The 19,574-nt window shown below is 38.2% G+C and overlaps 1 protein-coding gene across 1 annotated transcript; it reads right to left on the bottom strand.

Moving 5' to 3' along the window:
- Positions 1-3,537: 3,537 nt before the first annotated feature.
- LOC150081613 (cytochrome P450 3A24-like) lies at positions 3,538-14,514 on the bottom strand. The gene is made up of 2 exons (XM_090380263.1): positions 14,493-14,514; positions 3,538-5,109 (listed from the first exon to the last, which is right to left on the bottom strand). Exon 2 carries the CDS (start codon positions 5,092-5,094, stop codon positions 3,538-3,540), a length of 1,557 nt encoding a protein of 518 aa, XP_090236389.1. The 5' UTR covers positions 5,095-5,109; positions 14,493-14,514.
- Between the last annotated feature and the right edge of the window lie 5,060 nt (positions 14,515-19,574).

Raw genomic sequence — 19,574 nt, 5'->3', positions numbered from 1 at the left:
ATGAGAAATCTCTCGATGCATATAAAGAAGTGGGATGTTGCATGTCACTAAAACATCAATTCTTGCATTCACATTTAGGCTTCTTTCCCTTAAAGCTTTGTATGGTGAGTCAGGGGCGTATATGGGAGGACAGAGGGTCATATGCCCCTCTTAACCATGCGTATAAGTGTTCCTAGGCCTATCTAAAAAACACTCATAAACCTGGTCTCCCCTCCCCCCCTTACGACGATACCTGGATACGCTGCTGTGGTGAATGATGAGTGATGAACTGGGGAATGATTCCATTAGAAAGACAGTAAGTTAATAAAAATCGCTGTCAAAGTTTCTGGAATGGATGTATTTTGGCAGACTACTGCAGGATGTTCCACCACATTCCGGACAAAGTGTACCAAATAAAATCATTCGTACAATATTTTTAAACCGTGCATTATCTTTTTTACTAGCGTGTACATATTATTATGTACACGCTAGTGTACATAATAATATATACACTAGCGTGTAAAGTGTAGTGGGTTTGAACTGTAAAAGTAACCAAAATTTAATTGTAGCCAGTGTCGTGTTTTGTAACGAAATCATCAAAATTAATTTGTACGGATATTATCAGTAGTCCTATTACGAAAACTATAGCTGTTTAGAAAAAGTAGGTGAATATATTTAAAATAAAGGGGCAAAACTGATTTAGAAAAGCTTTTAAACTTTGATGAAAAAAGTTTTGTTTTGCTGACCAGTGTAATTTACACACATTCGTATGTTAATGTTTTAATGAGTTATTTTTAATTGCACAGTCGGAAGATTTATAGTTGATGTCTCCTCATATTTTCTTTTCAGTTAAAATTTTTATTGCCAAAGCTTACATTTCCATGTCGCTTCCAGTCCATCACATTCAGAAGTGTCTACTTAACTTTAATCTTCTGAAGCCAACGCGGGTTCGAATCCCGCCTCGGGCTTGGATCACAGTAAAATTCAAAAATCTTGAGAGGTGCATTATGGCCATAGAAGCTGATGCGCTAACAAAAAAAAAAAAAAAAAAAAAAACTTCTGAAAGACACCACTGTTTTAAAAAATTTTCTGTTATTTTTATAAATCTGGAATTAAAATTGTATCCTCCCGTGTGCCTTTCCCCACCAATATTCTCTAACTGGTTATCTATTTATTTTGAAATCGATATACTGTGAACTACGATACATTAAATTTTTGTTTGGCGATTAACAGACGCCAGGTGAATAAAAGCATCAGCCTTTCTTCCAAGTGAATCCATTCTCACGTGGTGTCTGTGATACTCCAGCGATAGGTGTTTCTCTCGTCGCTGACAAACCATTCTTCGACACCATGTGGGTAAACAAACAGGTGGGTTCGAACCCGTCGAAGCGGGTACGATTTTTATATGGCATTCAACAACATGGGTTTGATTCGTCGGACTCCTGTGAGAGTTACATTATTATCTGTTTATTTCTCATTCGAGTCAGCGACTAGAGAGTGGTTAGGTACTTAAACTTCAGTAATTAATTCGATAGAATTTCTAACAGGATTTCAGTAATAGGATTTCTAAGGCCGTTGAGCTCCTGTCTACTGATATACCACTTTTTTCATTACATTCAAAGAAGGATTATCCATATAGCGTCGTTACATTAGGATTTCTGAGATCGTTGATTTCCTGTCTAGTGTCATGCCACTTTTTTCATTGCATTTCATTGCAAGAATTATCTATATAGGCGAATTAGGCGGTCGCCATGGTCTATAAATGCTATAAGTTGATTCCCCCCTGTGGTTGCATGGTTTTTTTTTTTTGCAGCAATTAGGTAAAACAACTGAGAAACAAATGCAAATACATGTACAATACATTTACGCCTCATGGTCTTAGCTACCTTGGGGTGTAACACACACACACAGTAAGAAACACTTGATATGTTCACGTTATCCTAGACAAGAACAGTGGACAAAATAATACGAACCTTTATTCAGTATCGAATAGGCCGCCTTTCTTTCTAATAGCAGCAAGTGTGTTGCGCGCATGGATTCTGTAAGGTGCTTTAGTACGTTTTGGTCTAACTTTAATCATTCTTGCAGCAAAATATCGGGTAGTTGCAACGAAATTGAAGGAAGAGAACTTAGATTTCTGAACAGCTCTCTCCAACATATCCCACACATTCTCAAGAGGCTTGAGACCAGGTGAATGTGGGGGCCAGGGAAGATGATGGAAATCGGTGTCATATTTATTTTTTTTTATGTTCTCGGATCCATTCTTGCACGATGCGCTGTTACATTGTCACCCATAAAGAAGCCATCGCCATTGATAAAAATGTAATATTTCTGGGTGCAGTAGATCTGATACAAAATTCAGGTATTCCCTAGATGACATTCGACCTTCAACCGGTATCAACGTACACAGTCTGTGCCAACAAAACATTCCCTATACCATTATACCACCTCCAGGTGCTTGTATTGTCTTAACAATGCAAGCAGGGTACATTGCTTCATTGCTTCATCTGCCTGCCATCAGTGCGAAACAAATTAAATCGAAATTCGCCTGACCACATGACTTTCTTCCATCTTTCCACTGACCAATCGCGACGTTCTCAGCACCAGTGCAAGCGGATATTTCTGTTTTTTTTCCCCCTGAAATAAATGGCTTCCGAATAAGCAGGCCAATGCCAAATTTCTTCAATCCCCTGCTCATGGCACGGGTTTAAACAGGGAAATTTTGGGCTTGGTTAAATTCAGATGTTATTTGCTGCATACTGGATGTGCTATTTTAAGTACAGTCCTACCTTAGAGTGCAACTGCTTCGCTCTTGAAGTGCTGTTTTTCTGTCACATTTACGCATTTGAGATATAGTAGAACCGCCTGCTTTCCAGTGATTAAAAATCTTTGAGATGGATGCTTTGGAGAAACCAGTTATGTCTTTTGTTACTTAAATCGTGGCTCCTGCTAAGCGTGCAAACACGATAAGACCATTTTCAAAGTCTGAGAGATAAAGCGTTTTTCCCATTCTGGCAACGAAATACGTCATCACCCCAAGCCACAGTTTCATCTATATCTATTTGCATTTCTTCTTGTCTGTGACTGTCCAGATACAAAGATTCGTATTTTTTTTTGGCCACTGTGTATATTATCATGAAATTGACAATTAAATATTTAAAAATAAAATCCTGTAAATAGATTTCTCAATAAACAACGTTTCATTTGAAAGTCTGTGCATTCTAAGAAAGTGACTGTTTCGACGGTTTATGTTTTCGGGCACACAGTAATATAATGTTAAAATGTTCTTTTAACGTGTGACAGGCGTGTAAGGCTAAAATGTGCTGCAGCGGTCATTAAAACTATAGTAAGGCTACGGGATTTTTTATTGGGCTGTCTTTATAGCGCTGATTCTTCAAATATTTAGGCTGAATGAATTTCTGGATATTTATATAAGGTGACTTGAAAATTTCAACCGCACAGCTCTTACAGGTGCGAGGCCGTGGGTTATCTCCCACTTCGCCCATTCCTTCACCACCACCAGTAATTGGAAAAAAAGATTTCTAGTTTTTTCAAATTTTATTGATATTCATTTAAATTTCTTCGTAATGCTTTCAGATATACACCTCTGCCTGGAGCGTTAATAACGATAGGACAAGATATATGAAGTGGATAATCAGTTTTCTCACATGGAATTAATTTAAAATTTCTAAAAAGTTGAGCAATGACGTATTTAGTTTCCATTAGAGCAAATCTTCTTCCAATACAATCCCGTTTACCAATTCCAAACGGCAGAAAGGTTATAGGATTTATTTTATCCTTATTTGCTTTAGAAAATCTTTCCGGATTAAATGTCCATGGGTCAGGCCACAAGGTAGGATCATGGTGGATTTCCCAAATGGGAACAACTACTGCCACTGATTTTGGAATTAGTTGCCCACCTATCACAATGTCATTAGCACATTCACGGTCAACGAATGCCGACGAGGGAGGATAAATTCTCAGAGACTCGTTGAACACTTGGTCAAGATACTCTAGATTCTGTATTTCTTCGTATGTGGGATTCAGATTGTTTGGAAGATTTTTAACTAGTTCTTGGAAAAGCTTCTCCTGGATATCTTGATGCTGCACCAGGAGATAAGTTGTAAAAGCAAGTGAAGAAGCTGTTGTTTCATAACCAGCTATAATGACTGATAATGCATTAGCAATAATTTCATCATTTGTCAGAAGTATTTTACTTTTGTAGCTGTTGTTGGAGTTGTTTATTTCTTCGGCCTCATTTAACATTAACTGAAGGATATCGACCTTACTTTTTGTTTTATTTTGACGTCTGATTTTAATAGCTTTCTTTAAATGTAATATGAGCTTGGAAACTATATTTGCATTTGGTATAAATCTGTCTAATAACCTCAGAATTTTCGCAAACACAGGAAATATGATGGCAATATACACAGCGGGGCTATGGAATGAATTGAACATGTTTTCCATTCCCAACATTAATGGATCGTGTTTGTTAGTTTGGCAAGTAGACTCCATACCAAATGCACTATTGGCCATTACGTCAAGTGTTAATGTTTTAAACATTTTACTTATGTCAAATATTTCATTCTTTTCGGAATACTGTTCAACATCATGCAGAAAAATATCCACTTTTTTGTTGACGGTTTCGGTCATCATTTTGATTTTCCCGCTGCTAAATGCTGGTGCGATAGTTTTTCGTACATATTTCCATCGTTGGTCTCGAAGAAAAACAACACTGTTTTTGGTATAATCCAGAAGAGGAAATATATTTGATCGGTTAATGAAATTCTGTGTGTCCTTCACGAAAATGGTTTTCAAGATTTCCAGGTCATATATATAGAGTCGTGGATTATCCGAAATGTAGAAACCATAGATATTCCCATATTTCTTTCTCCATTCACTCAAAACATCACTTGAAAATGTTTTTTGTAATTTAAACCAGTTACCTGTAAAGAAATGTGGTTTGGGTCCTGGAATTCCAAGACGAATAAATAATTGCATTCTTTGGTTCCTGTTAACCACCCATCGTATTACATAGACAATGAAGGAAAACAAGAGTAAGAGTCCTGTTGCGTGATAAATGGTTTCATATCCTTGAGAGAAAATCACAGGCATCGTTAGGTAAGTAATCTGAAAAGAAATAGGGAAAGAAAAGTTATTATTGTAAACAATTGGGATTGTAGTTACTGGTGCAGCAAAGCGATTATGTAAATCTTTTTAGTTTGCATATAATTTTTATATATACTTGCATAATTTAGAATTTTATAACATTATGTTATTAAAAGTATTGAGGTTGTAACAAATAAGTATAGTTTTATTCATTCTGTTGATTATGCAAAAGGGAAAATTTTCCTGAATATTACGAAAGCATTCTTTTGGGATAACATATGCAAATGAAGGCAGTTCGAGAAACCAGAGCTACAATACATTAACTCGTACATAATAACTGCGATACATTAACTCGTACATAATAACTGCGATACATTAACATTATTAACAACATATATTAACTACACATATTAACTATGATAAATTAATTCGTACAATAAATATTCCCAGTTTATGTATTAGAGGAAATCTGAAACGCTTGAATTCTGGAGCAAAGTTTTGACTTCTGACTGGAGTAGTCTGCGTGGGGAGCACAGTGGTATCCCCACACCGGTTGGAAAAGGCTTGGGTTCGAATCCTGTCGATGACGCGAGGAACGTTTATGGGCTTTTTTCACTCCGTGGTTGAGTTAGTCTCAGGTGTAGATAGCAAGGTTTTTCCTGGAAAAACTGAGGTTTTCGTCCAGCAAAGCAGGCAAATCGACTAGAAAACACACATCATTTATAGACACAATCACATGGGTAGTTTAAAGTACCTTTCCAGGTGAACCTAATGTAGCAGTTTGGGTTTTTTTCTGACTAGAACAAACTTCTGACCAATTTGCTCTACTATGCAGCGGGTTCTTGTTGCTTGGAAGGCACAAGGAAAATGACTGACAACATTAATGTGACGTAAGGTTGTAAACACACTAGCCGCCAAAATTTCAGTGTTAGTAGTGACAAATGATTCATCAGCCAGAAAAAGAAAGAAAAATAAAACACCCCATTTAATTTTTCATTCCTCGCTAATAATTTGTCTGATTCTTCCTTAAATTTAATCAGACTGTATATCTGTTGGAACGAATCTTCAGTCATTAAATTTAAGGGTCTATCAATCACTCTCTGGGTGAAAGCATCGTCTTACCTTGACTTTCAGTCGTCCTTTTTTCAATTTAAATTGAAAGTGAGGATGCCCTCAACATTTAGTTTCCTCAATATATTTAAAGCCTTAAACATGTCTATCAGGTCTCTTCACAGTTGCTTATTCTACAAATTGCGCTGCAATTTGTAGAGCGCAATTTGTAGAACCGAATTCTTTTATGGCAGGAGTACTATTTCGTACCCTTCGCCAATCTTGTTCTTTTATACACGTATTCCAACAAATATACAATCTTTTTAAAATGAGGCTTCGAGACCCATATACAGCACTCAAGATGCGGCCTAACCATTGACTTATACGACTTATACAATGGGATAATCACCTCCTCCCTGCTGGCAAAATTCCTACGCCAGCTCATTGGCGTAGAAATCAGAAATTCATACACACACAGTAGAATCATCGAAATTTTTTTTATTCCAAAACAATTTTTTGCATTTGTGCTCTTTAGAAAACTGGATGTCAATATCAGTGAATATGGATATTTTATTTTTTCATACAGTCTATCAAAAAATAAATAGAACAAAATATCTATTTTTCTCAAACAAAAATCCACAAAATCGTAGAAAAAAGTATAAATATAATTTCCTGTACAAGAATACATGCTTTGTGAACTTTTTTTTTTGTTCTTATCATTTCCTTAATAAATGCAGACTTGAACACTTAATAATATTTGTTGACATCAAAAATAATGAAAACTTTTTCATTACTCATATTAGATACTATAAACAGTAAAAGATTATTTTTACAAAACTAACATCGCAAAAAAAAAAAAAAAAAATGCTAACTCAGAAATTTATACACACACAGTAGAAATCATCGAATTTTTTAAATTCAAAACAGTAATTTTTACATATATGCCAACAAACCAGGTAAAGATCTGTCTTGCAATGTCAGTGGAAACTAGTTGTGTTATACTAAAGCAGTTCATAGTCACTGAAGCTGTGACTATAACCGTCCGGTTTGTTAAGTAGGTTTTGATGCAGTTGTATATGTCAGCAGGCAGGTTGGCCCTTCGATGCCTGCTGAGGACGCTTGGCCACCATAGGGTGTTAAACTGCCCGGCGAAGTTTTTTGCTATGGTAACAAAGTATTTCCGATTTGTTATGGCTGCGGCGTTTGTGATATTTTCTAGGGCATCTATAGTGGAGCGCCCTTTCCTGAAGCCATACTGGTTTTGAGACTTTTGGCCAGCGTCTGTGTAACTTGCTAGTCTGCGCGTGTAGCACAGTGGTATCGTCACCGTCCTCCCCACACCGGGTGGAAAAGGCCCCGGTTCAAATCCCGTTGATGATGCGAGGAACTTTAGTGGACTCTTTTCACTCCGTGGCTGAGTTAGTCGGTCTCAGGCGTAGATAGCAAGGATTTCCCCCCCCCCCCCAGAACTGGGGTTTTTTCGTCCAGCAAACAGGCAAATCGACCAGACAGCACACATAATTTACAGACAAAAATAAATATAATGGTAGATGTAATCATTTACAGGGAACCCTAATATCATTTTTTTTTTTTTTTTTTTTTTGTCTACCTTGCTGCTATCCTGTTACGGAGCAGGTGCTCCAGCAATTTGCTGAGTACTGACAGAAGCGCAATGGGCCCGTAAGACTCCGGAAGGTCTGGTCGTTTTGTAGGATTTTTAAGCCTGAGGCGAAGCCTGACAGTTCTCCACTCCAGTGGGAAGTAGCCCACCTTGAGGCAGTGATTGAACAGATCTAGGATTACCTCCGGAATGGTCTCGGCGGCCTTTCTGACTATCTCAGGCTCCAGCAGGTCACTGCCTGCCTGGTGATTTTTTTGTTTTTCAGCTTCATCGTGGCTAGGTCTAGTTCTATTTTGGGGAAAGGGCTCTCCTCCGAGTTAGTGCGATAGTTGTCGTTTTATTCACATAGGAAGGTCTGGTCTGGGGTGACAGAATCCAGATGTTGCGGAAAAATGCCATCTAAAATGTTTGTGAACTCCTGCCGCGTTTTTGTGAAGGTAGCCTGCAGTGTTTTCGTTGCCGGTATGAACGCTCCCTTGGGGAGTTTGCTGGTGGTTATCTTGTATACCACCCCCCAAGGGTCGACATTTCCTGTCGTGGAAACCAAATTTTCCCAACATCGCTGTTTCTGCTGATGTATCAGGGGTTAATTTCTGGTTCTTCGGTATTGTTGGCTTAGAAATTCTACCTTAGTGGCTGGTCAGGAGCGCCGGGCGCACTGGAACAGTTTCCTTTTTCTTTGAACTGGGCGCCTGAGTTGTTGGAGCTCCTGTTACCACCATGGTACAGCCCCTGGGAGGACAGGCATTTTGAGGCTTAATGGATTGGTTTGCAGCTCCCGTTATAAGATTTACAACTGATGTCTGGTGGTGGTCCGAGTTTAGTCCTTCAATCAATTTGCAGTGTTTGGATGTTTCTGTGTAAGTAGGTGGTCATAATTTAGTGATTACTCAGTGTATATGTACTGTGTACAATCAAGCAAGTCCAAGTTGGTTTCATCAGTTCACCAAATAATACAGGTCCAAAGGATAATCCACTGGAGTAGCATTTCCAAGGATCAAAAAGAAGAATCTTCAGAGGTAGTAGAAATACAGTAGTTATAATTTATAACAATAATATTGTTACCATCTAATGCAAGTAATCACCGAGAACCCGTAGTTAGAAATCACTTTTCTATACACGACACCCGAAGCGCGCAGGTGCATAAGTACACGTGCCTTAAATGACCCGGGTTCAAGCCCGTGACTGCTGAACACGGTGCTGTTTCTTGTACTATCTCTACCTTGTGAACTCCTCTGACCGTGTGATCGTCCCGGAGTATAAACAGAAAATTTATTTATTTATTTAAGTACAAAGAATCACAAGAACAACAGTCTATCTTGAGTTACCTGATCGAAGTTCATCTCTCCTTTTGAAAACACGTATAGCAAATGTATTAAATACAACCTGAGATCGAATAAGTAAAATCTTATTTTCACTAGTGAAGTGTCCTGCAATAAGTTGAAGTTCTTGTCTATAGTCCAAATAGTAGTGACAATCAAATAAGATATGATCCATGTTCTCTTCAGCCCCACACAGACAAAGTGCGGTAAGAGACAGTCCTAGTTTAAATAATATACTATTAATATTGCCATGACGCGACAGCAGGAATGTGCAGTGCAATCCTGGAGAAAACCATAAAATTCTTTCTTCTTAAACTCTCTAACTAATGGTAAAAATTCTCTCGTTACTACCAAGATCTGAGGTATTCCAATAAGGCCATTCTAAAGGAAGATATCCACTGCAAACATGAGACCTATAATCAGAGGATTAAAGAACACCTTGACACCCATAAGCAGAAACTCCTGCACTCAGCAAGAGATTTTACTGTTGCAGAGAGGGTGCAGAGAGGAAAACAGACAACAGGATATTTGACGAAAACCAAAGAGCGTTCTACAGGAAAATCGGACAAGAGGGAAAGGAAGGCAATGGACCCCACCCCAACTAGAAGGTACTCAAGGAGCTCTGAGGAAACCTGTGGGTCAGTGAAAGCCATAACGGCTGTATCCCCTGGATAGATCTAGAAAGGAAAACCAAGAATGTACAAAAGATGACAGAATGGGGAGATTCGGGAGGAAGAAGTACAACCGTCAATCAGGAAATCCCACAACTGGAACACGCCAGGAATAAATAACATCCACAACTACTGGTACAAAAAATTCAGCTACGCTCACATACGCACACAGCATAGCAGACACAATTTCAGAGTCTCTGACTCCAGGATTAAGCTACCTGAAGATGAAGAAAAAAAAGGAACGACAGACCTGGCAAAGAACAGACCAATCACCTGTCTCCCAACAAGATACTGACCAGCTGCATAACTAAAATAGATATCAAACTGTTTGGAGAGCTAGAACATCAAGGCTGAGCAGCAGAGGGGATGTAGGCAGATAGCAGGGGATGCAAGGAGCAATTGACCATTTATGCTGCAGTTATGGAGCAAGCCTACAAAAAGCACTGCCACCTGTGCAGAGTTAACATCAACTACCGCAAGGCCTTCGACTCCGTGCCGCGTATTTGGCTGATAGAGACACCGAAGATCTACAAAGTCAGTCCAACCCTGATACACTTCCTTGAAAGAGCCATGGCAAAATGGAGAACCACCACCATCAAGGTCGAAAACATCACGACCAACCCGATACCCACCAGTAGAGGAATCTACCAGGAAGATGCCCTGAGCCTACTGTGGTTTCGGTCTAGAACTCAAAACCCACTGTGCACCTTGCTCAATAACAGCAAGAATACCATAAAAAAAAAAGAATAACCTTTGCAACCTCTCTCACCTGATGTGCGGGGACGCGAGAAAACTATATGCCGCAACTGAGAATCATCAACAGCTACTCCAGATCACCGAAAAGTTCAGCACTGACATCAAGATGTAATTTGATCTAGACATATGCAAGACCCGTGTATTGTATCAATGACATCTCGTCGGAAGAAAACTCCAATTGAAGACCGGTGATGAGATTGAATCCATTACAAAGGGAGAGACATACTGCTTGGAGAGCATCATCTGGGATGATGCAGGCTCACCAATGAGAACACAATCAGATCAAAGCCTGCGTAACAGAAATACCATGAGAGACTGAGAAGACTGGTAAAATCAAAGCCGAATGGTGGGAACATAGTGACAGCCATTATAATTTACTCAGCCCAGTACTCATGTACTCCTTTGGGATCACAGATTAGACCAACACTGAGCTGGAGCAGATTATAAGATCGACCAAGATAATGATGACTAAGAGCAGCCAACGCCACCCAAAGTTGACCATCGAGACTGACTATAGCCCGTAGAGAAGGAGCGAGAGGATTGACTCACCTCATTGAACAAGAGAAGCTATTAAGAATCTGCCCAATTACTTCCAGGAAAACACAGCGCCAATTTACCAAGCCATAAGAAAGATAGACAAATAGCACGCAAAACTCGACCTCAACAAGGAGACCACACGGACGGGGAAGGGACAGGGAAGATTATGACTAATTTTAAAACCTTTCCAGTGACCAACGAAGCACGCTGAAAATGTGATGTCAGTTGAATGTTTTCTTATTATCTAAACGTCCGATAACATACTTCCACTTTAGGTAATCTAGGCAGTTCCTTACATTTCAGGCACATTTTATTTTTTCATAAAATTATTTGAATGTTTTTTCTTTTTTTGTGAATAGCTGAAGTGAAAAGTAAATGTAGTTATTGTAAATATTGTTAAATATAGTTATAGTAAATATAGTTAAATAAAGTTACAGCAAATATAGTTAAATATAGTAAATATACAGTAGAACCTAACTAATTGGTCATCTTCGGGACCAGAGGGGTGACCAATTAGTGAAATAGACCGTTTAGTGAGGGAGTAAATAAAAAGTCAATTTGTAACCGTAAAAAACTAGGAATTATTTATTTAGATTAAATTTTAATACATATACTGTACAGTAATTTAAAAAAAATAGATACACATGTATATTTAAGAACACTTTTAATTTAATAAAAAAAAGAAAAAGAAAACTTATTTACATTAAATTATTTGAAGTTGTACATACATAATTTATTTGTTTAAAAAAAATCTGCTATTTTTGTTGGTTTTTGGTATTGTCGGTGTTTTTCAGTAGCCAAGTTATAAATTTGTCGTAGTAAAATTATTTTTGGCATTTGTGCTTCTTCTTGGCATTCATACCAATTGATTATATCTGTCAGGGATTGACTGGCTTTCTTATGGGAAATGGTAGATTTTGTGGGCCTGTCGTCTTCATCTACTACTTCAGTAGATCCCGCAGAAATATAGGAGACAATATAGGAGAAATAGAGGAGACAATTTCATCATCCATATAAGTTTCATAAACTACATCCGTTGCATCTATGTTGCGCCAATTTTTGACATCGTCTTCATTTAAGTTTTTGAATATTGGCAAGGATCTGCAAATTTCTATTAAACTGGTGGTGTGAGACCAGTATATTCTTGTTCTGCAGAGTCAGGATGTACTGTTTGAGATGGATGGCCAGAGCTTATTCCAGGCAGATTTCAGCGTCTTTTCAGGAACACTTTGCCACGCATCAGCTGCGTTATAGATAGCATCCTTTATAGTATATTCCTTCCAGGACTGTTCTACCTCTAAATCGTTTTCACATAGTGTCAAGTTCTCTAAAAATAATTTTCTGTACCGCCTCTTAAAACTCTCTATAATGCCCTGGTCCATTGGCTGCAATAGGCTAGTTGTATTAACTGGAAGAAATATGCAATGAATATTTCTTCCAGCTTATCTTCTAAATTGTCAAGGGAATGGGCAGGAGCATTGTCCATTATCAAAAGGGCTTTTTCTGGGAGGTTTTTTGTTTTAAGGTAGAAAGAACTTGGGGACAAAATTCTTCTGTAAACCATTGCTTAAAAATTTCGTTGTTCATCCAGGCATTATTTTGGGCATAATATTTTACAGGCAGTAAATTATAATTCATGTTCTTAAAAGCACGTGGTTTTTTTGCCCTGCCCATTACTGCTAATGTCATTTTGTGGCCCCCCCCCCACTAGCATTGGAACAAACAAGAATTGTTAAACGCCCTTTCCTTACCTTAAATCCTGGGGCTAAAGATTCTGACCCAGATGCCAGTATTTTTTGAGGAAGTGCTTTCCAGTATAATCCTGACTCGTCACAATTATACACCTGTTCCGCGCACAATCCAAGATCACTAATACGGGCATTTAGTTTTTCGCGATAACGCACTAAGATTTCACTGTTAGCACTCATCTTTTCTCCTTCAATCCGTAGTTGCCGAATACATACCGCTCCTTAAACCTATGGAGCCAACCTTGACTTGCTTTAAAATTTGGGTTAGCGTTCAATTTTTGATTCATCTGGACCGCCTTTTCGATGGTAATCGGTCCACTTAATGGAATCCCTTGGAAGCGCTGCTGTGCGAACCATATAAACATGGCTTCGTCCAATTTGTCGAGTGTCGCTGTAGTCAGCCTTTTGTTTTCGAAACGTTTCCATCAGCAGCCCTTGTTTTGCACATAAATTCTTCAATTTTGTCCCCATTCTTTTTTATATTATTAATCGTGGTACGTGGGACACCATACATTTCCGAGAGTTTTGATGCACTTTCACCTTTACGAAGACGTTGTAAATTTTCATATTTTTTCGGCAAATCCAGACTTTTATGAGTATGTTTAGCAGACATGACTTAAGTCACTCGAACACACTTAGAAACTTAAAATTAAGGACTATGTGACCGCGAACAGCTCTAATGGAATACATACTGACTAAAAACTGAGTCGCAGTGGAAAGGGAGGAAGAACTTCTACGAATTAGCTCTAGACAGCCAGCTAGGAAACGATCACCCTTGTTTTCTATTTACTATTCGGGGGAGGACGATTTTACTGAGATATGTGTTTGAATCAGTGTATTTCAACTGAGTTCTGAGGAACACGGTAATGAATTTGTTCCCTGTTATTTTCTTTCCCGCTCGCTTCCTACTCTATCACAAATATGCATTAGATTTGGGAATCAAAAAGATATCAAGACAATTCCGGAAAAAAAAAAAAAAAAAACTGGTCCTCCAAAGGTGACCAATTACAGAGGGAGACCATTTAGCGGGTGACCATTTTAGTGAGGTTCTACTGTAGTTAAATATAGTTATAGTAAATATAGTTATACTCTTTATAGAACACTTAATAATTAAATTGATACAATTCAGTTTTAAGTGTTCTAAAGTTTCTTTTGTCTCTCTATATATGTATCTCGTACAAGCGACACCATGCTTACGAGTCTTACAGAATATAGGACAAAACACTTGAAGAGTACTGTTATGTAATTCACAGCTTAAATGTGGTTTCATTAAAACTACATTGAGAAACTAAATTTCTTTATTCTTTACAAATTGTATTTTCGAAAGAAATAATAATTGGCGGATTTCTGTTTGTTTGATTTGAATGAAATTTGGGGTGGATCAACTACTCTATATGAACCAAATATTAAATTTGATGAAAATCAGTCCGCACAAACGGACAGACAGACATAGTAAAGATAATAGGCGTGCTTATGCATGTTGTGAATTAACAGAACGTGTCAGTACAGTTCGAAAATTCTAGCCAAAAAAAGAAAACCGAGTTATTCGCAAAAGTGGCTAGAAAAGGTTTTTAGACAATCATTTTTATGTATTTATACATTTTAAGAAAGATAACCGAACACATATTAAACAAATTATATATTGAATAATTTGCATTGACATGAAAAATCTGAAAGAAGAAACAGGTGACTTACTTACCTGACTGCGAATTATCAAAAAGAGGTCTGCTCATTGTGCTGTGGATATATGCTTTTATAAATGAGGAAAGCATGCAAGCTATCAGAAATTCAGCCGTGTGCGTGTGAGTATATAATTGAATAATTGAGAATCGCGTATTATTGGTTGAGCATTCCAACCGTATTAGATAATGACTAGTGTTTTTAAATTCTCACAACAATATGATTTGATGGAAAACTGAACGTTTACATTTAATTAGATACAGCAGCCTTTTCTTAGAAAAAGGTCATTTTTCGTAAACAAACTAATTTGAAATTATATTCGAAATTTGAAATTATAATTTGAAAGATATTCATAACTTTCTAAGAAATAAAACAATGCAGAATAAAGAAACTTTTCCTGAATGTGTTTTCTCTTTTTGATTTAAATTATTTTGATAAGCATGGTTGAGTTTTCCTTCTGAGAGTTCTTGTCGCTCCCTTTCTTTCATATACAACACAGCGCAGTCCGATTTCTCTTGCTGAATTTCTTGGCATGTCCTTATCACATTCACAATAGCTATAGTTGAATTACGCAGTACAGATAAATATCTTTCCCAAAAATATGAAGTGAATAAAAATATGTAGTTATTGGATTGGGTTGTTTAAAGGGAGTACAGATGAAAATAAGTCGATGGAAATTCAGTATGTTGTTATACAATCGTGATATATGCGGGTCTGCAGGAAAAGCCCGCTTATCTGGGAGAAAAATTATATCTCTGCATGAGAGGTAGTGTGTGTATGTTTGCGTTATGCGCCAAAGTAATCAAGGTAATGGGGAATCAGTGATTTTTTTTTTTTTTTTATTCAGTCAGTTTGCCTTTTTTTTTTTTTTTTTTTAATACTGATGATAAGAGATTTAATCATGCAACCTTTTCCCAGACAGACTAACTCGGCCACGCGTTGTGAGGAGAAAAAAAAAATCCATAAATTCCTCCCGTCGAAGAACTTTTTTCAGTCTTTTCCCACACGGTGTGGAACAATGTTGGTCGTAGCTACGAAGGCCCTCTCCCTGAAAGCTGGTAACTACATTTCTAAAGCCCTTTTTTTTCCCTCTCTTTTCTGGTTTTTTATTTTTTTAAATTTCAAATGGGTATTGGGATGTGCAGGTGTAATGGGATGTGTAGATGTAAACTTCCCTAAAAGAATGTAAATTCCCCTAATAGTTACGACCTTGTAAATGTTAATGGTGACACGAGGAGTAAATGCCCTAATACCCAAGAAGTAGTAATGATTTCCCCTCCTGTGATAGTGACATAGGTCAGTCTTAAGTTCTTGGGTCCTTTGAGCGTTATTTCTCAAACGTTTCTTTACTTGATAAGAACATCAGTACATCTGGTCAAGACTGTGATGCCGTTATTACTTTTCGAAGATTTTCAGTTTCATTTTGAATGTTCGCTACCGAGTGGAGAAAAGTGAAGATGTTGTGCTAAAGCTGTTTGGCTTTTTCTTTTTTTAAATTTTGTTGGTTAGAAAAACAGTTGGTTTTCAGTAATGAAATGCATAATCATGAACCTTACTGTGAACAGCATTTGGAGGCAGGAGATGTTTGCGATGTCAAAACGAAAGGCAAGAGAGGATGATACAAATGAGAAACCTAATAAATTTCTACATGGATGTTTAAGTGAGTCGACAAGTTTCAAATTGTGGAAGTTGTGGACTTAGAATACGTGAAAAGATATACATACAATGAACGGCGTAATTTTTATGTCTCCTCTACCTAAGGCTTTGACAAGTTCACAATGTGCTATATATAAGAAATGAAAATACAAACAAATCAAATCGAGGATTTTCTTTTGGTTAACGACGTGAACTGCAGCGTAATAATTCTTTAAAAAAAAAAAATTTTTTTTCTGTTTATACTCCGGGACGACCAAATGGTCAGAGAAGTTCACAAGATAGACAGAATATAAGAAACAGCACCGTATTCAGTAGTCACGAGCTTGAACCCTGGTCACTCAAGGCACGTGTACTTATGCACCCGCCCGCCTGACTACTAGGCTGCAGCGGCCCTTTTCGTGCAAAATTAATTTAAATGCTTTGTGCAAAGCCGAAATTGTATATATGGATGGGACATTCGATTACTGCGCACATCTTTTTATCCAATTCTTTACAGTTCTCGGCTACTTCAACGGCCATTACATTCTACTTGTATTTTCTTTGCTGCACGATTAAAAAGAAATAACTTATACAAGAATTGTGGAACTTAAAATGACAATAGCTGTAAATTCAAACCGGCTGGAATTGTAACTGGCTTTGAAAAAAGTTTGAAGAATGCATGCAAAGCGCAATGGGCAAAGTTCGGTCATAGGACTGACGCTTTCAACTTTCGTAGGCATGGTGACGAGCAATTCAAAGATTTGACTGGCGTCAAAAAAAAAAAAATCACCAGAAATAGGCAGATAGTTATGTTACTATACAGTTATGTTATATCGCGTGCGAGTCGTTTCATTTCCATTTCAGTGCCAATTTTAATCATAGCCATCCCAATATATACAATTTCATAGACATAAAAAAAGATGCAAACAAATTTATGTAAAATTAAGCGGCATTTGTAAACAGTACAAATCACAAAATCTGAAATCCAACAAACGTTATGAATTATTGACTAGATTGGTAACAAAAGTACAAATGTGGAGAAATGTCACGTCTTCAGTAGGAAGGCATTTTCACTTCATTATTCTGATATCGTGCAGAAAACAAAATGGGAATCCTATAGTCTCGAAGCTTTTTGATAGACTTGTTGGACAGACAACTGTGTAGTCGAGACCCGCTAATATCGTAAAATCGAACAAATGCTAACTTATTGTGATTTTCTCTTATAGAGGATCTGTGTCCTCATTTTGAATTTATAATAAATGGTGTGAATTTAAACCAAATAAAAATAGCGTAATAAATAGAAATATTATAGGAATATTAAATTTTATAAATATTATATTTTAAGTCAGAAATTCTCATACCTGGGATTTTTTCAGCAATAACTGCATCCAGGTAAGATACAATTAGTTTAATATTGAAAAACCTGCCTAGAGCTAAATAAACCTTGCAAGAGGACGAAGGAATAAAAGCAAGCTTTGACCCTAAATCCATGTATGGCGAATAATTGGAATGAACAGAACACGTAGAAAACGTGGTGTACCTCATTCAATTTGCGATGAAGTGAGACAAAATTTGGTGTGGTTGTGTACCATAGAATAACGCTGATATGAGGCGATAACAAGAAACGTCAGATAGATATAAGGAACATTTATAGGGGTTGTATTAGAAGTATCAAAAAGGTCACGTTACAGAAGTCAATACAAGATGCTGAAAATATGGTCACATGACAGTATCGCGTGTGATCCGATCCAACTGCCAAACAGGCCTGAGAGCTTTGCCCATACTCGATATAAGGGTGTCTATAATATTCTGTGGCAACAAATCCCATTCGTCTACCAGCGCAGACCTTATTTCACCAAGTGACCGAGGGGTTGGCTGTCGGCGTGTAACGCGATACCCAAGGGCATCTGACACATATTCGAACGGATTTAAGTTCGGTAATCATGCTGACCACGGTAGTCGGTGGATATATTCAGTTTCATGATATTTCTCACACTTGAGCTCTATGTGCAGTGGCGTTATCGTGTATGAAAAGAAAATCTGGGCCAATCGAACCCCTAAAAAGTCGTACATAGAATTCGAGGATCAGTTCTCGATACCACTGTGCAGTTATACAGGGTGATTCACTACCAGTGCGACAAACTTGCAGGAGGTGTAGGGGACACAAAGACGAACCGGAATCACAGCATTGCAGGGTCCGAAATGCCTTCGTCATGCGGTAGAGGACGTTGAACGGGAGGTCGCGTGAACAGCGATCCCGCTGAAAGTCAGCATTTGCGAACCGTTTCTGTTGAAGACACCAAGTAGCAGAAGTCCTCCGGAGTAGATAATCCGCAGGCTCCAATGATTGGACGCGTTGCAGATGGTATGAACTCATTTGGTTTGTTGACTGTATCCTCCATACAGTGGATTGGGAAATACCCAATCGTTGGCCTATCGCTCGAGTACTCGTACTCGGATTGCCTTCTGCAAGACGTAGGACATTCTCATTGTCTGGCGTCCTCGTCGTTCGCTCTCGATTCATGGTACCTCTCGCGAAACGACCAGTCTCACGTAACCTTCTGTGCACACGTGCGAAAATCGTATGATGAGGAGTACGCCTGTGCGGGGAACGTTCCTGGTACAAGCGCAGAGCGGCGCACCCGTTACAGTCCGCAGCTCCATACGCGAGATGCATGTCGGCCAGTTCAACGTTTGAATACTCGTCCATCCTACTGTCTCGGGAACCGGTTCGCAAATGCTGACCTCCAGCGGGATCGCTGTTCACGCGACCTCCCGTTCAACGTCCTCTACCGCATGACGAATGCATTTCAGACCCTGCAATGCTATGTGATTCCGATTCGTCTTTGTGCCCCCTACACCTCCTGCAAGTTTGTCGCACTGGTAGTGAATCACCCTGTATAATTGAATAATTGAGAATCGCGTGTTACTGGTTGAGCATCCCAGCCGTATTAGATAATGACGACTAGTGTTTTTAAATTCCCACAACAATATGATTTGATGGAAAACTGAACGTTTACATTTAATTAGATACAGCAGACTTTTCTTAGAAAAAGGTCATTTTTCGTAAACAAGCTAATTTTAAATTAAGATATTCACAACTTTCTAAGAAATAAAACAATGCAGAATAAAGAAACTTTTTCTGAATGTGTTTTCTATTTTTGATTTAAATTATTTTGATAAGCATGATATTTTGATCTGCGCGGGTACCACAGTGGTATTGTCACCGTCCTTCCCACACCGGGTGAAAAAGGCCTGGGTTCGAATCCCGTCGATGACGCAAGGAACTTTAGTGGGCTTTTTTCACTCCGTGGCTGTGTTAGTCGGTCTCAGGCGTAGATAACAAGGTTTTTTTCCCCGCACACCTGGGGTTTTTTTTTTTTTATCCAGAACAGGCAAATCGACCAAAGAACACACGCAATTTACAGACAAAATAAATATGGGTAGATGTAATAATTTACAGCGA

The sequence above is a fragment of the Mastigoproctus giganteus genome, chromosome 8 (assembly GCF_048544385.1).
Source record: "Mastigoproctus giganteus isolate SK-2022 chromosome 8, ASM4854438v1, whole genome shotgun sequence".
Lineage (NCBI taxonomy): Eukaryota > Metazoa > Arthropoda > Arachnida > Uropygi > Thelyphonidae > Mastigoproctus > Mastigoproctus giganteus.
The sequence above is the reverse complement of the archived record's forward strand: the minus strand, read 5'-3'. Positions and strand labels throughout refer to the sequence as shown.

Excerpts from the sequence above, each read along its gene's own strand:
- LOC150081613 (XM_090380263.1), bottom strand. The coding sequence starts at position 5,094 with ATGCCTGTGATTTTCTCTCAAGGATATGAAACCATTTATCACGCAACA.